The sequence below is a fragment of the Falco cherrug genome, chromosome 14 (genome assembly GCF_023634085.1).
Source record: "Falco cherrug isolate bFalChe1 chromosome 14, bFalChe1.pri, whole genome shotgun sequence".
Taxonomy (NCBI): Eukaryota; Metazoa; Chordata; class Aves; order Falconiformes; family Falconidae; genus Falco; species Falco cherrug.
The window spans coordinates 1,883,157-1,904,147 of NC_073710.1; the positions used below are offsets into that span (position 1 = coordinate 1,883,157).

Consider the following 20,991-nt stretch of genomic DNA (forward strand, 5'->3'; position numbering starts at 1 on the left):
TACTTTTTACTGGTTACTGGCGTGTTTGCTTGCCATCAATAAAACCCACCAGATGGTTTTCTGACATGTTTTTCATTCTTAAGAGTATATATTTTTAAAATACTTCTATTGAGAAGCCAATGTAAAAAAAAGGTTATCATCAAAATAGCAGTAGCGGTCAGATCCAGCCCAGTATCTGGTGTCTGACAGCTGTCTGCGGAAGATGCAGGAAGACGAAGAGCATACAAGGATGCTCCCCCAGTTTCGCTTCCTTTGTGCTTGGAAAGGAATCTGCACCGGTTCAGCAGTTTCCCAGGTCGAAAATACTAGACTGGCTTTTAGTACACTGATTCATTTACTGCCTTTTGAAGGCATATTAGCTGATGGACCCGTGCAAGAGCATACAACAGCACCTTTGTATTACCTACAAATATACACTTTTGCATCTGCTACCAGCTAATTTCAGTTATCATCTCTTAGCTTCAGAATCCAGAGAACATCCAGAATACATTTAAAAGACGAGAGATCAGGAGCACTTCCAAACCACAGCTGTATCTATGAGTTCTTAACATATTTTCATGGGTGAACCACCACTCGTTATCTGACTCCAAAGTCAATTAATTTACAGTAATGGCTCAGACGACCATCAAAACAACTTCTAAGATGTAAAGCACATTTCTGCTGTTCCCCTGGGGAACGGGAACCAAGTAGATCCACAGGAAAATGACTTAGTGTCCAGTACCTGTTATAAGGAAGTTGCCATGCTCTTCCAAGGGCTCACTGTATTTCCTAACAACATGGTTCAAACCCAAGTCCAGTTCATAAAAAGTCAATGTCTGTTGTGTGTTGGCTGCTGCTTCTCCTGTTGGATCATTGTCTGCTTCCTAAAACAGAACGCATGAAGCTGTCTTTCAAGAAAGGCATTAAAGGAGGAGCAAAGCTGACACATAGGGAAACAGCTTTGAATAACATTAGAATGAAATCCAAAAGAACTGCTGGAGGATGCACACAAAAAAGGATTCAGAGGTAGAAAATACGCCTATTTGCAGTTGAACAGCAAGAATTTAAGAAGAGTCACCAAGACAGAAGAGATTTGCCTGTTCTGACTGAAGGCAAGACAAAAAGCAAGTAAGCTTGTGACAAATTAAAGTTGTCTCGGACAGCAAAAGCAGCCAATGTTCCCTGCCTCCACAGACAGATTCAGGACAGAAGAGGAACGACAAAGCACAAAAGACAGCAAAGGGAGATCAAGTTCTTCTCACCTCATAATCCATTTCCAGACAAGCAAACATGGGGTTTTCAAATCCTACATCGACTCCCACCACGTGGTAGACCAAGGTATTGGCCTTGTGGGCTTCCAGCGGGGAGGATATGGTGAGACGAGCAGCAGCATCTCTGTTCAAGATATACACCAACTTCTGCTTTTCAATAGCACCTGCAAGGAAAAGGACAACAGCACTTGCAGCACATCACCGGATGATCAAACCTGATCATACCTGCAGTCCAACACTGATACATAACTTAGCAAGAGGATGTCAGCATTACTTCTGAAGTTCACCATTGGTATTTATCTCTGTGCCACCAATTAACTTCCAATGTTTCATTTTAAACATTTTGGGCTGCAAGCACTAATGACAGCTCCAGCTCTTTAAAGCCAAAGCCTAACCCTTTGAGCTATGTTCATCTAGCCCAATACTCAATCTACAATGGCTACAGGCAGACCTACTCACTCATTCCACCACACAAGAGATGACAGACTGCAGGGAAGGAAAAACCAAACTGAAGAACTGAAAGGTGTTCCATCATTTAAAGCCATTTGGCAAGAAGACCTTTCCTTAGAAATATTTTAACTAAGAAAATGTACCCTTGCCTGATACACAGCATCCCTAACATTGCAAAGATCACTCAGCTATCAACGTGAATGGTACAACTGTGACTGTGCTACCTTCTCATCCATGAAAACAAGACTTGTTTGAAAGAAAACAGTATCATTTATTCTTTTTCCTAATACAAAGAGGCACTGTTAAAACTACCGATCGTTGAAAGTCCCTGCTTGCAGCGTGTAGGAAAGCAGCATTGCACAAAACTGGTTTCAGCAAACTGAGAAAGTTCCTGTGCCACGTCACTAAGACATCGTGTAGTAAAACTTACTAAAAAACTGAAACCCATCCAAGTGTCCTTCTACCTGTGAAGCCTTATCAGAAATGCATCTAGCTGTCTTCAGGATACATCTCAGAGAGGAGAGGTCAATTCATAACACTGTTTCAAGGTTGCTGGAGCTGACTGACTACACTGTAGCACCACCCCCTGCAATCCCAGCCTCCCTAGCAGACATCATACTTCAGGGCTCTGCACACTGCTAAGCCAGCCAGCCTCTTTCCAAATTGTTTTGGCCCAGCATTACAACTAATTTGTGCAATTCCATCAGCATCAAGGAACTATTCCGAATGCCTGCATTCTCCTTGACACATCTCATAGCTCAACCAACTGCCTGAGAAACACTTCCAATTATACCTGGCAGAAACTCACTCCAAAATAAATATCCACAAGACAGGAGCAAATACCAAGGAGAAAACAAGCCGACAGACTGACTTACTGATCATGACGGCACGGCCCTTTGGGTCCACAGCCAAGTACTGGCCTGGAACGATTCTGCGACATCCACTCTTGCCAAAGGTTTCCTGATGAATCTTCTCAAACACATTCTTGGAGGGCTGGTACTCCAGAATAACAATGCGTCCCGAATCGCTGCCCACCACGATATAGTCTTTGGTCCCACCTGTCAGTCTGAAGGCCATGAGTGAGCGAATGACTCCAAACACTTCCACAGTCAGCAGGGTGTGAACCTTCCCTGTGTTGGGATCAGGGCGGAGTAACTCCAGGATCTTGCCCCGGGAAACAACAATTTCTTGTTGTTTGGTTCCTAAAGAACCCAAAGCGTTAAGAGTTAGCAACAACACAGGAGAACATGCAAATTCAAGAAGCATTATAAGAAAGAAGATAAAACTTCACAACTACTAAACGCCAGAGTTCTAGGATTCCCGTAGAGCAATACAAAACAACATATGTTAGTGCCACTATCATTTAAGCACCTTTTAACAGACCAGGAAAGTGAACAAACTACTACCGAGATTATCAAGCCAAACTTCTTTTGATCTTTCCACAAGAGCTCAAGTAACATGCTCAAGAGCAAATGATAATATACCAGTGAAAAAATGCTATACTTAAGCAGACTAGCTTCAGCAACCAAATAAAATAAAACCCAAACACCTTTTCTCCTCTACTACACAAAAGAGCTCGGGAATGCTCTGAAAGAGCTGCAATGGGCATCAGTCTCAGCCCTCTTCTCCTCCATCTCCTCTCAACTGCCCTCACAGCCGAAATTTAGTCTTTGGTACAACATCTGGACTTTTGCTTATAGGGATGACTTCCTCCTCTGTCACCCAGACCCTCGTCACCTTCAGTCAATTAGCAACTCTGTGTGCACTATACTACATGAGTTAGGTGTACACATCAATTTGGACAAAATGATGGCTGATCCGGTTTTAGACATCAAGTTCCTCGGGTACTGCATCACAGAGAAATCAATTGAAATCCCGCCAGAACAATGGGACAAATAGGAAAAGTCATCAAACAAATCAAACCTGGACATTAGTACGATTATAAAATTCTACAGCATTTTGTTGGACATTTAAACTTTAAGTTTAACACGTGATTAATAAGGAGAGTAGCTCTGTCATTCAGGCCGTTCACAGACTACCATACTTCCTTTGGCAAAACAAATGCCCCTGGAAAGCCAAAACCTCAACCAGCACCAGAACTGCAGTGGTCTCCAGAGTGCTGGAAGCAAGGGCATTAATCATGCCCACGATGTGTGAAGGGAGCACAAAATTACCTGAGAAATTGCCATGGATAGCATAGCTAATGCCGGTGGCACGCTGTAGCGTCAAGTTGTAGAGAAACATGTTGCCAGCAGGTTCGCTTCACCTTATTGTAACTGCCAAGTCTGTAACAAGTAGAACAAAAATACACGCTTTGCAAAACCTTCCATACAGCACCGAGAGAACTGCTGCCCTCGTTTATCTGTGTATGTTGCTTTACATTAGCAGACTAACTGCCGCCCTGCTAAAAGTTATTTGGTATTTATTAATACCAGGAGGCAAAGGCTCCCCAAGGACAAGCAGGCTGCCGAGCACCCGCGGAGCTCCCGACCGCGGCGTGACTGACCAGGCCTGGCAGCTCATTTCTGCTCTTACACTTTTAGCCGTTCAGAATGCAAAACCGGGGACCCCCCCCCCCAGAGGTGCCCTGCGCCCTTACACCTCCCTGAGCCGCGTGTCCCTTAAGCCGCCTCCAGCTGCTCGCAGCGAGCGCCCCTGCGGCTCCGAGCGCCCCCCCTTCCCCGGGGCTGCCGCGGGAGGGAGCCCCCGCTGCGCGCACCCGCAGCCCAGGGGCCGAGCGCTCCGCCGCCCCCAGCCCGCAGAGGCCCGGCCGGGCCACACGCCGGGCGCGCTTCCCACGCTCCGCGGGGAGCAGGACCGCACGCCCCGGGCCCTGGCGCCAAGCAACGCCCGGCCCGGCCCAGCCGCCGCCGCCGGGCTAGGCCCCAAGGGGCCCGCGGCTCTCCGGCCGCTCCCCCCCTCAAAATGGCAGCCTGTACGGCGCCTCCTCAGCCGAGGGGCCGGCGCGGCGCGGCGGGGCCGCCCTTACCGTACGGATGGCGGCGGATGCTGTTCCTGCCTACGCGGGCGCGGCGCCGGGCCCCTCCGCCATGAGCCCCGCGCCTGCGCGCTGCCTGCTGCCCTCCCGCGCCTCTTCGCGGGGGCCTTCCGTGAGGCCCGGCGCGCGCTCGCCGAGTGGCGAGAAGGGGCTGCCCGAGGAGGCGCCTGGATGGCCACGGCTCAATGGCAGCCGCTCTCCGCAACCGAGAGCCTCCGAAATAAACCTCAGCAGCGTAGAAGCGCCGGGGGCGCGTGAGTGGCCCCGCTGCCGGGCGGAGCCGAGGGGCGGCATCGCTCAGGCACCGCTGCGGGCAGCCCGGGCAGCCCTCCCGGCCGTACCGCCCGCGTCAGCTGCACCCCAAGATGGCGGCGGCCACGGCACCGGGCCCGAGGGGGCCGGGGGCAGAGGGCGGTGGCTCGGCCGCCTCTGCCCTCTCCATGGAACGGATTCAGTCGCTTACCGACCTGGCGGACCTGGAGGCCGCCTACAGCCGACTGTGTGAGGAGGAGGTGTGTGGGGGCGGGCCCGGGAGGCCGGAGGGCCCCCGGTGGGGCGGGCTGGGGCGGCCCGGGGCGGCCCGGGAGGTGCGGGACCCCCCCCGGCCCGCTCTGCGGTGACAGGGAGCGCGGGCGCCTCGCTGTCACGGCTCCTCTCGTCGTCCGGATCCTTTTCAGAGATAGTAAATAGGGGCTGAACCGTCCCTGGGCGCGGTGGGGGCCGGTGTCGCCCCCGTGGAGCGGGTGTCCCGAGCGGGGGGCCGTCGCAGGGCAGGGCCGTGCGCTGTGAGCTCAGCCAGGGGAGGGCTTTGAGGATTATCTGGTTTAAAACTTGTGCGACGAGGTTTGGGTAACTGATGCTTTCAAATGGCAAAAGTATAAAAATTTATAGGATTAAAATAGGAGCTTAGAAAGGATTTACTTGTCATAGGAGCTTTTGAAAGCGCTATCAGTTCTTGGTTTGGATGTGGGGTCTGTGATATGCTGCTGGTCTGGAGGAGAGCTGAAGTCTCACAAAACTTCCTTCATCCTTTCTTTTCAGAAAGTCGTGCAGGAAGAGCTGGATGCCCTCCTGGAACAGCAAAGTACTACAGAGAGCAAGATGGTTGCGCTTCATCGCATGGGGTTAGCGATCTCCCCACTTCTTTCTGATTCTGCACACTGTTCAGTACTTCGCTGCTTACAGTGTGACATGACAATTCGTTTCGGTGTTGTGAGGGAAGCACTTTAATTCTCAGAAAATGTTAGACTTTAAATCAGTTTGTGGAAGAGAACAGTTGGATTCTCATCCCCGGGTACCCAGTTCCCAGCAGCACTAACAGAGGGAACTGCTGTGTCTGCACACTGACCCATTTTGGCATAGGCTGAGTGGTTCTTTGAAGGTCTCACCCCAGAGATTGTCAGGTTTGGGCATCAATGCTTGGATCAGATGTCTTGTGTCAGGGTGTTTACAGGTGCAGGCAAATATTACTGGGTTTTTGTGGTGAGCTTGCACAGGCAGTCTGGAAAACCATCTTAAGTGGCCTCAGGTCTAGTAGAAGCTTTGAGCACAGACTTCCGTCTTCCACTTCAGAAGTGGAGAGTATCATAAAGCCTCAGTGGCTCATTCATTCCCTGTCTGGTAGTTGTTAGTCTGTCTGCAGCCTCTTCCAAAGCAGTCAGTTTGATTTTGATGCTCTGCTGCTGTAGGAGAGGCATGAAATGACAGATAATGTTGCTGACAGGAGCAGTTGGGTTTGGAGAAAGAACCATCCTGCTATTGCAGACCATCTGACTGCTTAATATTTGCAGCTCATGTTCAATTCACTTGTCTTCCCAGCCCTAATCTGCAGCTCATCGAGGGGGATGCCCAGCAGCTGGCAGGGATGATCACCTTCACCTGTAACCTGGCTGAGAACGTCAGCAGTAAAGTCCGCCAGCTTGACCTTGCCAAGGTGACTGGACTGAGGGGGTGTTTGGGACCTGTCACTGCCAGGCCATATTCTGTCTGCTCGTGTGCTCACATCACACTGCTTTGTTTTTTATTTTAGCAGTATCTAGCGTTGCTAGGTAGTGGTATTTTGCTGGGCTCCTGGATATTGCAGGGTACAAGAATAAGTAATGCTTACGCTATTCCACATAGCAACTGGTTCTCCAGCATTCCCTTCTGTCCATGCAGCTCCTAGTAGAATATGGTGAATAAGCTGACTAGTCTTCATTAGTACCCTTTTGTCAACTATTGCAGTGCTGAGAACAGTAGGGATGGTCATTGTCACCCAAGACTGATCAGGAACCCTGGCTGTTGTATTCTTTGTACAGAGACAGGCTAAGAGGCGTCAAGTCCCAGTGCTCAGTTCAGCTGCTCAAATCAAAACAGAGAATGTGTGGTTGTATCTCTGGTCTCTGCCTGCTTGTTAAAGCAGAGTATGGCTTCTGAGTTCAATTTGAGTTTTGGCAAATGCTGTTCCTCTTCCAGAACCATTGGTTTAACAATTTTTTAAGTAGTTTGGGGGTTCTGCTTACATAGTTGTTTATTGTGTAGAGAAGTATCACTTCTGTTTATTCCTTTTTTCCCCCTCCACAGTCTTCTCATAGTTCTCATTCCCTGATTCAGCCCGCAGCAGAAAGCCTTAGTGGTTGCCTTTCTTGCAGAATCGTCTCTATCAGGCCATTCAGAGAGCTGATGACATCCTTGACCTGAAGTTCTGCATGGATGGAGTTCAAACAGCCCTGCGAAATGAAGATTATGAACAAGCGGCAGCTCATATTCATCGCTATCTGTCTCTAGACAAATCAGTGATTGAGCTCAGTCGTCAGGGCAAAGAAGGTAAGTACTGTTCATGAGGGTAAGTCACCTTTCCAGTAAATAACTAGAGGCTGCATGATTTCCCATGATAGATAGCCTCAGCCCAATAGACAAAGCAGAAGATCTAATGCTAGCCAAAGATCTTGGTATGTTATAGGGTAACGTAGAGATGAATTTTTGAAGTGTTATTAGGTTTGAATTACCACTAATTGAAAGGAGAGTTCCTGGCACACAGCTTTAATAATATTTCAGGTGCTAACTAGGTGAAGGACAAAATGTTCAGGACAAAAGAAGTGAGAGAGAAGGGTTTGTCAGGGAGAACTGTTTCAGTGTTATGGTGTGCTACCAAGCAGAGCAACTAGAAATTAAGGAGTAAATTGCCCGATCCCTAAAATGTCCCAATTGATGTGTTCAGGTCCTTCATGCAAGACCATGACATCAGCTGTGTGTACATCACACACGTACCTATCTATCTTTGCCTGTGAGGGAATTCCAGTGTGTCTTCTGCCTTCTGACCCTACAGCTGCACAGTGTTGATCTCTCTCCTGGGGAAAAAAAAAGTAGCCCTTAATACAGTGCTAACATTGTGCTGTCTTTTTTTCCTGTCTTTTTGACCAGGGGGCATAATTGATGCTAACCTGAAGCTCCTGCAGGAAGCAGAGCAGCGCCTGAAGACAATTGTCACAGAGAAATTTGACACAGCTATGAAGCAGGGAGACCTGCCCCAGGTGGAACGGTTCTTCAAGATCTTTCCTCTCCTAGGCTTACATGAAGAGGGGCTGAGCAAGTTCTCAGAGTACCTCTGCAAGCAGGTAACAGGTTCTGTGAAACATACTGTGACCTGTTTAGTCTAGGGGAAAGCAAAACCCAGCCTCTGTCAACAGATGTTGTGAAAGGAGATCTTGGCTCTGGCTGTTTAATCTTAGAATTATAAATCAGCACTGGCCTTAGTTCCTCTCTCTCTCCCTGCATTTTGCATCCTGGGATGGGATTTGTGGTCTCTGAATACAGATCCTGCTGGCTGGCTTTTCCTGTGTCCTGCTCTTTGTGCTTGTTTTGTGCTCCTCTGGAAAGAGAAGAACAGGTTTCTGCCTCTCCTTGATCCTTGAATTTTCCACAAGAGAGGAAAGGATCCCTGTTCAAAGGAGGAATAACAGCAATAGCTCTTGCAATGGGAAGGCCAGCAAAAGCTCTGTGGGGCTCTACAGGACAAAGAACATCTTTGAGTGTTACCAGCTGACTGGTCCTGTTGTCATGCAGGTGGCCAACAAAGCAGAAGAGAACCTGCAGCTGGTGATGGGGACAGACATGAGTGACCGTCGAGCTGCTGTCATCTTTGCAGACACCCTGACACTCCTCTTCGAAGGTAATCTTCCTTTCCTCTGCTGGTGGATTGAAAATAGCCAGTGATGAGATTGTCCATCATTTTAAATGCTTTTAATTTTAGCTCCAGGAGGTCACAAGATGTCCCCTTCCCCTTTGAGCTATGGGAGTGTCACACTAGAGGGACAGGGACACAACTAATAGACTTTTTTGTGGGCAGGAAGAGGCTATTACAATAAGCAAGCTTTTCTGCATACAGATTGCACAAGCACAAAGTGGATTTGCAAAGGATTTGTTGGCTTCCTTCAGGAATCAGACTCTTTCTTTCTCTGCATCCTCAAAACAAATGGGTATTACCTGAAGGTTTCTTGAGACGTGCAGCTCTTGGGAAAGACAAATCGGATCCCTCAGGACTGAGAAGCTGTTGATGCCTCCAGGCCTGGCTCTTCAAGGAGCACTACAGGAGCCTGAAAGCAGAGAGGGAGGGGAGAGGGGAATATGACTGCTCTGTGGGAACGTTGCCACCGACAGTAATTGGGATCCCATGGTGATTAACCATCTTCCCTATTAAGTCTGCTATAATTCCAGACTGCACTGCTGCCAGGTCACTCTCCCAGCCTGGCAGCCTTGCTGCTATTGAAGGTCCTTAGAGCTGCCGAGGCTTTCTTGGCAGTAGCCTCAAAAGAGGGGGAGCGTTGCTAACTGTTGGAGCGCAGAGTTTGTGAGAAGAAAGCAATATTGTAGAGATACACTCCAAGGAGATCTTGCCTTCACTAACGCTTGCTCTCTTGAGCGTCTGTGTGACAGATAAGAGCAGAGCTTTCCCTAGGCTGATTTTCTTAGCGCTGCTTTTCTCTTGTAACCTGGCAGGTGCTGAGAGCTGAGACTGGGTTTAGATGGCAGTTAGGTGCCCTGCTAGGATTAGCTTGTGCGGCTTTCTCCTGTGGAAGCTTCATACCTTGTATCTTGCTGGGTAGGGGGGGCAGCTGACACACATTGCATGGCAGGAGCTTTCTTTAGAAAGAGAGATGGCTTCTACTCCAGATTTGCACTGCGGCCTTGCAAGAAACAGCAGAGAGGATGAAAGGTATCACAGAGAGAAGATGCCATGGAACAAGGGGTGGTAGTGACAGGCCTTCAGTGAGGTACTAGAGTGGCTGGACAGTCTAAACTTTATCTGGGGAGTGAATGATCCCCTGTTAGGTCCTGTCTGTGGATCTGTGTAGCTCTGCTCTGGGTCCAGACTGAGCAGAAACTCCTGCCTGAGTCTCTCTCTTGTGCTTCCCCTCTCCCTGCAGGGATTGCTCGCATTGTGGAGACCCACCAGCCCATTGTGGAGACCTACTATGGTCCAGGGAGGCTGTACACCCTCATCAAGCACCTGCAAGTGGAGTGCGACCGGCAGGTGGAGAAAGTGGTGGACAAGTTCATCAAAGAGAGGGACTATCACAGGCAGGTAAGAAGGGCGTGATGCTGCCTGACACAGCCAACTGCAGCCTCTGTCCAGCTCCGTGGGGCTTCGACTGCCATAGAGGCAGCAAAGTTTGCCTTTGCATATTGAGAGAAATCTTGCTTTTCTCCATATTTGCTGTGATGGCTGAAGGGGTCCAGCCTGTAGCTATCCCTCCTGCTGCAGAGGATTCATTTGGAGCATGGTAAATGGGTCCTGGGCACATGATTCTTTGCTCTGCAGGTCTGTAGGGTGCTTTCAGTAGACGTTCCCCACTGTCTTGCTTGTGCTTCTGTCTGTTAGATGCAGGGCTGCTGTAACTGTGTCATGGTCACATACCTTGGTGCTTCTGTCAGGGTTCCCATCCCACCTCCCTTCCTGGCAGGCTGAGCTCTGTCTTGGAGGAGGAGGTGGAGAACTGATGCAGTTCCCTTCTCTGGCACTGCTTCCTGCAAAGCATTCTTGTCACCCCTCCTGAGTAAGCACGGGAAGGGTGACACCTCTTTAGGCTGCAGCAGGAGAAGCAGCTGTTAACTCCAAGTCATCAGCAAAGCCTTTGATGACTCTCCCTTTTTTTGTGATTGCAGTTCCAGCAAGTTCAGAATAGCATGATGAGAAGTTCTTCTGCAGAGAAGATTGAACCAAGGTACAAACAAAACCTCTTTTTGTTCTCTAACCTTTCATTCTTGAGCTGTTATTAACACTACTTAGCATTTAGATAACTCTTCCGGTCTTCCAGAGGCTTTGTGGCTACTGAAGCATAAAAGCCAATTGTTAGGTGCCCTTCACTGCCCTTTTATATAGGCAGCTTCTGTGGTGGTGCTATATTTTGCTTACTCATTACTTTTAAGGATTGGCCCTAAACGTTGCTGAAGGGCTGGCAGTACCACTGCACACGGAGGACTGAGGCTTCAGTTGCCTGTGCCTGCTGCCTTTTGATGGTCAGAGTACAGTCCTTGGAGCCCACAAAACGGAGCAGCTCCCTGGACGGATAATTTGCAACAATCAGGAATAAGCCCTTAGGTCTTATTTAATCTGTACTGCTGCTGCAGCAACTCTGTAAGATCAGTTTCTTGCCGATGAACTGAAGTGCTTTCAGTTTCCCTCCTTCTTAAGAATTTGCATAGCCCTTAAGTAAGGCCATTTGAAAGTGCACCCAGCCCTTCTGTCATTGTGTGACTTCTAAACATGCCTAGAAAGAAAACTTGTGTTCCTCAAGCAAGATCTGTCTGTGAGCCTGCATGACTAATTATTTCAGCAGTAATACAGAGATCCACTTACTATTTGCTCCGAGTAACTGTGCATGCATCCCAGGTTTTCTGAGCTTTTGCTTTTTCATCTATAAAATAAAGATAATGGTTCCTTGTCCCACTCGTGTGTTGTGAGGCTTTGAGCAGGATTTGTAAAGTTCTTTTGAGCACACTGGTGAAAAAAGCTGATGATGTGACAGCCTTTTTTTTTTTTCCATAGTCATCTCTGATCTGAACACTGTGTTCTGCATTGTCACACGCTTTGTTGCTCTCACGTTTCCTGAGCTGTTGAGCTTAAGCAGATTCTTCATCATTTTCAGAGAAACACATGAATCTATGCATAAAAGCACATAGAAGGAGATGGCAGGCACCAGGCATTTCTAATGCTGGCCAGGCAGGGCTCACAGAATCTTAGCAAAACTGCGGTAGGAAAGGACTGCTGAGGGTCTCTAGTCCAACCTCCCACTCAAAACAGGGCTAATTCTGAAGTTATACCGGGTTGCTTAGAGTCATGCAGTCCTTACTGCTGTGATTTTTAATGTGGTTGTTCTCACATCTATGAGGAAAAAATAAGCTGCTCTGTAATGTTTTTTCAGAACATTTTGATTGTATGTGCATTCTTTGCTCATACCAGTTATTCTGCTGAGCTTTGCAACTTGACAGCACAGATGGAAAGAGGAAGTATTGATCTCATAGTAAGAGAACAGGGAACATGCTACTCAACTGAGTTAAATTAAATTAAATTAAAGGAGTGCCTTTCCTTTTGTAGTCTTACTAGCTTGGTTCTTGCTATGTTCCTTCCAGGGAACTTGACCCTATTTTAACAGAAGTCACTCTGATGAACGCCCGCAGTGAGCTCTACTTGAGGTTCATCAAGAGACGAATAATATCTGATTTTGAGGTGGGAGACTCCATGGCCTCAGAGGAGGTAAAGCAAGGTAATAACTTGAATACTAATGCTTGCAGGCTCTCTACTTCTTGCAGCCAGAAGTGGAGATGGAATCTTGAGTTACTGGCAGAGCAGAGTGACTTGGGATCTGCAAAGATGCTTTGGGAGCACGCTGTGGAAGTGGATTGTGTAGCCTGGCCTCCCCAAATCTGTTTTCAGCATTGGTTGTTCCTCAAACAGGGAAGCCAACACTAGGAATGACTGCAGAGCATAGTAAACAAGGTCCCTGAAGAAAGGGAAAGCCCTTTGGTCACTGCAGGCACAGATCCTTACGGTGGAGGCCACAGGGAAAACAGGCTCAGGGTTTTGGTACTCCATGGAGCTCTGGAAGTCACTTGTCACCTGTGAAAGTCAGCAGAGCAATTTCAGTACCACGGTTGAGGCCTGTGATTTATTGAAGGTTGGGCTTTGCCAGCTGTGTGTCCTTTGAGTGCCCATGAGACAGGCGGCAAGGGGATTAGGTGGAACTGCTTTCCAGCACTTGGTCCCTGCTGACGGTTCTCTTTTGCATTTTGTAGAGCATCAAAAATACTTGGATAAGCTCCTCAACAACTGTCTGCTGAGCCGCACCATGCAGGAGCTCATTGGCTACTACATCACCATGGAGGAATACTTCATGAGGGAGACGGTCAACAAGGTAAGGCTCAGACAGCAACAGCCTGCGCTCACTGCCAGCGGCTGAGACCTCTGTGTGTGCTCCGCAGTCCTCTGCTGAGCATCCCTGGGGAAGGGGATGTGTACGTGGCAGCTCTGCAGTTGTTGGGAAGGTCTTCTCTTTCCCTTGGCCTTGAAAAGCAAGTGGTTGTTTCTGACCTTTGACTCCAGACATACCCCTGAGTATCTTCCAGAGGCAGATCTTCGAGGTCCATGGGCTATTGAAATCTAGGATGAGTGGTGCCAGCCCACACGCAGCACGGTTCAGCTCAGGGTGAAACGGGCAGGCTGGCAGTTTGGTCTCGCAGCACTGCTCTGAGGGGGCACCTTGGCTCGCTGAGCTCAGGGCACTGACACAGTTTTCTTTGCAGGCTGTCGCCATGGACAGCTACGAGAAGGGCCAGCTGACCTCCAGCATGGTGGATGATGTGTTTTATATAGTGAAGAAGTGCATTGGGCGCGCTCTGTCCAGCTCCAGCATAGACTGCCTCTGTGCCATGATCAACCACTCCACCACCGAGCTGGAGTCTGACTTCAGGTAATGAAGATACACCAGGTTCAGTGTAACTTACCTCTAACTCACATTCTGCAAACAGTGTTTGCTGTCAGATGGCCTTCCTTGTGTTCTTTGCCTTTGAACCTCTGGTTTGTCATCCCCATGGAAGATGCTCATAGGAAGCAGTGGCAGGTGTGGTGTGGGAAGCTGGAGCTGGGTGTGCTTTTCTCACAGTGGTGGTCACCTGCAGGACAAACAGAAGAAGGAACCTCATGGCTCAAAATCCCTACAAGACCAAGTCACCACATAGCATTGGAGTGCTACCCTGTTTGATGGTACACACTCACCCCTAATTGTTCTCTGGGTTGCCTGTGAGATTGCTCAGTAACTTGAATTTGGGGTGAGCCTGCAGAAGTGATGCTCCTGTTTTTCATCCTAATTTGGGAATGGGAACTATGACTAAAGACAGCAGACAGATGCAGGCAGGATTTTTGGGAAAGCTCAGAAAGTGAGTGGCTGTGTTTTTCTTTCAGCCTTATGTCCTTTAGATGCTGTCGCGGGATATTTGCCAGCTGTCTTTTTTTTTTTTTCTTTCCCCTGTGAAGTTCCACTTAACTTGTTCAGGTCACAGCTCAGCCAGAGTGCTGTCCCCTGTCACAGAGCACAACTCTGCTGTGGCTTGCAGTATTTGCTCTGAGCCCTGGTATATTCTGCTTGCTCCATAGGGAAGTTTTGTACAACAAGCTGAAGCAGGGCTTTCCAGCCACAACCTTCCAGGACTTCCAGAGAGGGGTGACCAGTGCCGTGAACATCATGCACAGCAGCCTGCAGCAGGGCAAGTTTGATACCAAAGGCATTGAAAGCACCGATGAGGCCAAGCAGTCCTTTCTGGTGGGTTTGGTGGCTGTTCAGGTGTAGAATGAGTTGGGTTGAGGGGAAAGACAATGCGGGGGGCGGGGGGGGGGAGCTCTTGGGAACAGGATTGATGACAACTGTCACATGTTCAGAGAACCTGAAAACCTGTTTAGGTGCAGTGGGTGGCCTGACGTTGGATGTCTGCTATATGCTTCTATATATGCTCACCTCATGTTTGTAGGGCTTCCACAGCAGGTCTGTGCAAGTAAGATCCTGTGACTGACTGTCTCTTAGGCTGCTGCAGTGATGCTTCCCTCCAGGCTGGGGGAGCCTCTGCTCTTTTGAGCTGTGCATCAGTCCTGCTCTCCACGGGCTCTGCACAGAGGTGGTGGGAGAACATCTCATCCGCACCTTCTCCTAGACAGAAAAGTTTCCTGGCCCACGCTCAGGGTTCCTTCATTCTTGCTTATCAGATCATAGACTTTCTGCTAGAGCAGTGCTGTCCGCGCTGCCTGGCCTGCGAGGTCCACCTGTTGCCTTCTCCTAACAGCACTGCTGCAACACTGCACACTTGAACAGGCCAGGACATGGTAGTGAGCATTAGAGACCCCTGGGAGAGCATTTGAAAGGCCGTTGTCCTGTCTTCCGCAGCATAATGCATCATTCCCCGTGGTGGGATGCTGTATAGACCTTGTATTGTGGAAAAGACCTTGCTGGTAGAGCAGCTCTGGGTCTGCTCTCTCCTTCCAGCCAGCCCTGCTGTTTGAGCAGACCTTTGGGCAGAGACTCTGAGAGCACTGGAGAGGCGCTGGCTCACCTGACTTGTCCCCCTCTATGTAAGTTGCTGTGAACACCCAGTGATGAAGAGGTTCCTAGGGACTTTCACTGTACAAGGGGAGAAGGCAACAGAAGGAGCAGGAGGGACCAAACTCTTCCATTTCATTAAATTCTTGGTCACGGGTTTCTGCATTTCTTGAAATAAAGTGCCTAAAATGTCAGTTCTCCCACTGGAATTCCTCATTCATTTGTCAGCTTGCCTCATTTCCCTGTCTGCACAAACCCCAGCCTTATACTGACGTTTAGTTCAGCCTCAGCAGGCAGAGAAGAGCCTGCTCAGGGAAGAACAGATACTCATTTGGCAGGAGGTGTGCTAATTCCTCCTGCCTAGATATGAACAGCTTCCTGCCTCCCCTGCTTCTCTGGACACAGCGTATAAACCATCACCTCCAGCCACTCCTGGTCTGTTGTTCCTCATGGCACTGTCACAGAAAGTTAGGGTTGCATCCTGTCTTCCACCCATCACCCACAAGTGGGGCTTTGCTGCAACATCGTGGACAGAATGATGAGGAAAAGAAGTGGAGTAAACCATCTCAAACTTTGTGCTAGCTGCAGGTTCAGCACATGTGCTCAGTTACTGTCATTCAGCTTCATGCAGCTCCATGAACCTGCAGTGCTTTGATTGCACTGTAGCACCTCTGTCCTTTAAATATTTGCATTTCAGCCTGTGCTGTCAGCAGGGCACCGAGGAGTAAATGGAGTAAACATATGGACTTGGGGCTGAGGTGCTGGGAAATTGCAATGAATTCCACTTGGGTTTGTTTTGTTTTTTTGGTTTTTTGTTTTTTTTTCTCCCAGGTGACCTTAAACAATGTGGAAGTCTGCAGTGAAAACATCATGACTCTAAAGAAGACTTTGGAGGTATGGTCTGGATTCTTTACTGTTTTTTCTGTAATCAAATTGTAATATCCTCCCTTCAGGGGGGTCAAGTAAACCATCTGGACTTTGCTATGCCCAAATTCCTTAGGTGTTTGCCCTCCAGCCTTAGGAAAGCAATTTTGAGCTGGCAGAGCAATCTCCGGCTGATAGTAGCAGCTGGAAATACCAGTTCCTCCAGCTTGACCAACCTGGCACAGGCAGGGAGGCAGTGGGATAACCTGTATCACTGAGAGGTTGTGGTTCCCTGGTGCTGAACTAGATGGCCCCGGGCTTCCTTCCTCCCTGTCCTCTCCCCAGCTGGAGCCAGCAGCCTCCGCCTTCACAGGGGCAAGAGTTCGGCGCCTGTCCTAGTCTGCAAGCCTGCTGCTGGGCAGCCAGAGCTCGGCAACACAAAGGGACAGAGACTGCCCGGGTTATTAACTTGCAACTTGCTTGTGGATCTCTTCCCTGCAGAGTGACTGCAGCAAACTGCTTAGCCAAGGCTTCGGGGGTGAGCAAGCGCAGGCCAAGATTGACAGCTGCCTCTCTGACATGGCTGCTGTCTCCAGCAAATTTCGTGACCTGCTGCAGGTGAGTGCCTGGCTGTTACTGCTGGCCTCCAGCACTGGCTGGCATCTTCAGGGAGAGCTCAGGCAGGAATCATTTGAGCACATCTGACTCAGGAGTGCAGGGCAGGGGTGCAGGATGGAGTAAATCAGCCAGCTTTGAGGCGTGGAAATGGATCCATCCTGTTTGCACAGCTGCACCAGCTGGTGGCTGCCTAAAAAGCAATGGAAGCAGCTGCAGAGCCAGAAGGAACGTGGCTCCATTTGTCTTCACTCAGCACAGAGTTGCAGTTGGTTCAGCATTTTCAGGAGAAGAAATATTAATAGCTTTTCCCTTGCCTCCATTCTCCCTCGTGGCACGGCACGTTGTCAAATTGTCCAGAGCCTCACTAGGTAATGCTGAAGACAAGCTGCTGGTAGAGAAGAACTGCTCTTCTCTTAGGTTTCTCCTCCTTTTCCAGATGGAAATAATCCCTGGCATGGGGCAGAAGGCTCTCTGGCTAAATCCGCTGTCTCCTGTGGCATGCTTGGGCCTGTTGCCTTAAAAGTTCACAGTCTGGCAGGGAGAGGAGCAGGAAGACCTAATACCTTCTGTGGAAAGAAACCAAGCAAAAAGAGAATATTTTGAACCAGGTTTGCCATCGGCTTTGTACTGCACAGAGGGGCCAGGCTGTTTTCATTTGGCTTTGCAGTTCCCTGCAGCCAGATGCCTTCTGACCAGTATTGCCAGCAAACCCTCTTGAGGCTTGTGGTCAGTATCAAAACCAAAACAGCTCATCAGTAAAAGGGGTAAAAGTCTCCAGTCTAGCTCTAGTGCAGTATTAAAACTGGCTGCAAAGCAATCAAGAGGCTGAGAAGCAAGCTCCTGCGCTGCCCGAGTCACACACACACATAGAATTTGCTTTGGAAAAGGACAATTGCCAGCAGGGCCCTGCTCAGAAATGCCAATTTTAGTTAAAAACTTCCATCAAATGCCAGGCAGTATCAGTACCTGAATAGTTTCATGCTGGGTGAGCTTTCTTGACATCTTGCTGAGCCAAATGGGGGCGGTTGGCAGGAGAGGACTTTCAGAGAGCTCTCTAGCATCGAAGCAGACAGAACAGCCTTTGCTGACAACCTGCTGCTCAGGGGAGATGGCGTGTGCTGGGGTTATGATTAATTCAGAGAACTAACTGTGGTTACAGCTTTTATCCTCCTTTTAGCTTCTCCTACTGAGTTAAGCTGCACTGGAGGTGGGAGGCATCAGTCAAGTCCAATCACAGTGTCCTCCTGGCTGGTGCTGAGTGGGAAAGCTGGTGTTTGTGTCCTTTCCTGATGCGAGCTGAACGCCCCTTTCCTGCCAGGAAACCCCTGGAGCTGTGTGGGCAGGGGTGGAGGAAACATGAGCCCTTCAGACCAGGCTGCAAGGCAGCACAGCAGCAGCTTCTGGGCCAGGGTCCTTCCTCTTTTTGTCATCGTGCTGTCCTCAGAGCCCTCCAGCACCAGAAGAGCATGGGATCTGGGACTTCTGGGTTCAGTTTCCTGTGCAAGTCTGTGGGTCTGTTTCCCCAGCTTGTGGTGGGGATGGGAGGCAGCATCAGGACAGCTTAGCTGTGAAGGCTGGGTGCCGTCGGACATCGGCTGTGCTCAGTCACTCTCCTCTCCTCCTGTCCCCTCAGGAAGGTCTCAGTGAGCTGAACAGCACAGCCATCAAACCCCAGGTGAAGCCCTGGATCAACCTCTTCCTCTCTGTCTCCCACAACATCGAGGAGGTAAGGCTCAGCTTTCTCTGCTCCTGGCCATACCTCTGCACTGTCCCTCTGCTCAGCAGCACAGTCAGAGCAACTGCCATCTCCTTCTTCTCCGTTCTCCACTGTTTCCTCGGCACAGAGCAACAGTAAAATACCCAGAACTTGCTCTGAGCCTGAAAGGGGTGTTTGGCTGGAGGGGACCTTCAGAAAACAGGAGTGCAGCGCTGCCCGCGGGGGGACCTCCCTTCCTGTCCCCCCGGCCCCTCGCTGCTGTTCACGGCAGGATGCATAAACAACCCTTCTTGTTTTTCACTGTCAGGAGGAGTTCAGCGACTATGAAGCTAACGACCCCTGGGTCCAGCAGTTCATTGTCAATCTGGAACAGCAGATGACAGAGTTCAAGGTGAGAGAGAGAGGGAGGGACGTGGCAGCCTGCCAGGCTTTGGCCAGACCTTCACGTGGCATCTCCCAGCATTTTCCCTGCTCAGGGGAACGGCGGACAGAGATGTCCTCTGGTGCCTTGCAGGGCTCTTGGAGATCCCGTCACCCCCTTCTCCTGCAGTTCTCAAAGCCCCACGCAGCTGGATCGCTTCTGTGGCGCTCTCCACTTGCCGAGCCTGCGGGTCATGGGTCTTTATTTGAAAGCTCTTACAGGCTTGGCTTTTGTAGACCTCTGCTCAGTCATTCCTGACAAGAATGACACAGGTTTCTGCTTCCAGGCTGGGCTGTCTCCAGTGATTTATGATACCCTCACTGGTCTTATGACCAGTCTCATAGCCATTGAACTGGAGAAAGTGCTGCTCAAATCCACCTTCAGCAGGGTAAGCAAAACATTATCCTCTGCCCTGCAGTCTGGCTTGACTGCAAACCCTCAGGGCGGGGATGGGGCAGGGCAGAAGCAAACATTGCCCTCAAAGGAGCTCTGCCACAGCTGGTGGCCAGCCCAGGGCGACCTCGCATTCGCACACGCAGGGAGAAAGTGTGGTTTGTGATGGGGCTGGGAAGAGCTTGCATCAGTGCGGGGGCTGGCTTTTCAGGTGGGTCTAAACATAAGCCACTTTAACCTGTGTAACTGGAACCTTCCTGCTCAGAGACCCTCCCCCTGTAAGTTTTGTTAATTGTGTGTGTGTGTGTGGAGAGTTTACAGAGCTCCCTCGGTCCCCACAGCTTGGTGGTCTGCAGTTTGACAAGGAGCTGAGGTCTCTCATAGCCTATCTCACCACAGTCACCACCTGGACGATCCGTGACAAGTTTGCCCGGCTTTCCCAGATGGCCACCATCCTCAATCTGGAAAGGGTGAGCTGCACTTTGCTTTTAGTTTTTAGGGGATTGCTGGAGCCCCAGCTGGACTCCGCATGGATTTACTGGGCTTCTCCAGATATTGTCACAGCTATGGGGTACAGAGGAGCTGGAAAAGTTGCCCCATGCCCGAGGGGCGTTTGCCTGCAGGGCGTTAGGAGCAGGAAATACCTGTAGCTGGAGTTTGAACTCACCCGTGAGGGCGGGTGGTGCTGAGTTGTCTCCTGAAGCTCTCTTCCTTCTCCAGGTGACGGAGATCCTGGATTACTGGGGCCCAAACTCAGGCCCGCTGACCTGGCGCCTTACTCCAGCCGAGGTGCGGCAGGTGCTGGCTCTCCGAATCGACTTCCGCAGTGAGGACATCAAGCGGCTGCGCCTGTAGTTGGTTGGTGCTTGGGCCAGCAGCATGCTGGAGGTGACAGTGGGAAGGCTGCAGCCCTGGCGCCTGCCCAGGTCCTGCCTGGCTGTTAGACGGTGTGGGGATGGGGTGATGTCTGCCCTTCTGCTCATTCCTTGGAGCAAAGGGCTTTCCTGGGCCTGGGAAGAAGAGCTGCCATCCTTTGGTGGGAGCAGAAACAAGGCAGCAGCAGGGCAGTCTCTCACGTTGAGAGCAGCATGACACTACGCTAGTCTGAGGGATGAGTTTGTGCTCACTCCCGGCTCCTTTCGCTCTGCTGCAGGTCAAGAAAGTGGGGGGCTGTTGTGGTGTGGCTCAAATACTGGGCTGCAGAGAGCACTCTGTGCTGCTGGCCACAGTTGTGTCCCTTCTGTGCCACCAGTTTAAGGGTCAGCTGCTGGACTCCTACAAACCCTGAGCCATGGCTCTCTCCTGGTCCGATGGGGACCATTCTGTTGAAGGGAAAAGGAATGGTTTCCTTTTGGGGAGGGTGCTTGGGAAATCCCTAGAAAGCTGCTGTAGGAAGCGGGGCTGGCTCATATACCCTGTACAGCTACTCTGTAAATAAACCTCGCCTGGCTGAGCAGCAGCCTTGGGTGGTGGGTGTGTGTCTGCGGGCCCGGAGGGAGGTGGGCGACAAGAGCTATGCACCATTTCTCCTCTTCTACCCTGTGCCACGGTATCAAGGGCATCTTCCTGCCCCGCTCCGCCCCCCGCCCCTGCTGGCATTGGCACATCATGAGTACAAACGCCCCTGAGACAGGACCTGGTGCCAGCCCACTGCGTGATTGCTGCCTCCTGCTGCAGCGCTCCCCCCGGCCCCCAGCAGCCAGGGCTGGGGGGCC

The 20,991-nt window shown here is 50.3% G+C and overlaps 2 protein-coding genes and 1 long non-coding RNA gene across 5 annotated transcripts in view; 1 reads left to right on the forward strand and 2 right to left on the reverse strand.

Annotated features, from left to right (window-relative positions):
* Positions 1 to 4,839, reverse strand: part of SF3B3 (splicing factor 3b subunit 3) — a 30,724-nt gene extending 25,885 nt beyond the window's left edge. Inside the window, exons 1-5 of the mRNA XM_055727035.1 lie at positions 4,690 to 4,839; positions 3,875 to 3,985; positions 2,576 to 2,902; positions 1,242 to 1,414; positions 722 to 863 (exon numbers count right to left, since the gene is read on the reverse strand). Of these exons, the coding sequence (XP_055583010.1) occupies positions 722 to 863; positions 1,242 to 1,414; positions 2,576 to 2,902; positions 3,875 to 3,944 (712 nt within the window). The 5' untranslated portion in view covers positions 3,945 to 3,985; positions 4,690 to 4,839. The remainder of the gene's footprint in view (positions 1 to 721; positions 864 to 1,241; positions 1,415 to 2,575; positions 2,903 to 3,874; positions 3,986 to 4,689) is intronic.
* Positions 4,840 to 5,020: 181 nt separating this feature from the next.
* On the forward strand, positions 5,021 to 20,735 carry COG4 (component of oligomeric golgi complex 4). 3 transcript variants are annotated; one of them, XM_055727041.1, is made up of 19 exons: positions 5,021 to 5,210; positions 5,740 to 5,822; positions 6,517 to 6,631; positions 7,329 to 7,503; positions 8,101 to 8,294; positions 8,743 to 8,848; positions 10,104 to 10,261; positions 10,843 to 10,901; positions 12,310 to 12,443; positions 12,973 to 13,091; positions 13,480 to 13,646; positions 14,330 to 14,495; positions 16,095 to 16,157; positions 16,629 to 16,745; positions 18,379 to 18,471; positions 18,770 to 18,853; positions 19,170 to 19,271; positions 19,618 to 19,746; positions 19,997 to 20,735. In XM_055727041.1, exons 1-19 carry the CDS (start codon positions 5,064 to 5,066, stop codon positions 20,129 to 20,131), a joined length of 2,346 nt encoding a protein of 781 aa, XP_055583016.1. In that variant the 5' UTR covers positions 5,021 to 5,063; the 3' UTR covers positions 20,132 to 20,735. The 3 variants fall into 3 exon arrangements, with proteins under 3 accessions (XP_055583016.1, XP_055583017.1, XP_027671890.1); XM_055727042.1 differs by having other exon boundaries at positions 5,067 to 5,199; XM_027816089.2 differs by lacking the exon at positions 5,021 to 5,210 and adding an exon at positions 5,313 to 5,380.
* LOC114017989 (uncharacterized) lies at positions 7,270 to 16,096 on the reverse strand. Its single transcript, XR_003563358.2, has 5 exons — positions 14,688 to 16,096; positions 13,681 to 13,848; positions 9,163 to 9,272; positions 7,948 to 8,027; positions 7,270 to 7,406 (listed from the first exon to the last, which is right to left on the reverse strand). It is a non-coding gene; the product is annotated as an uncharacterized LOC114017989 (long non-coding RNA).
* Positions 20,736 to 20,991: the final 256 nt, after the last annotated feature.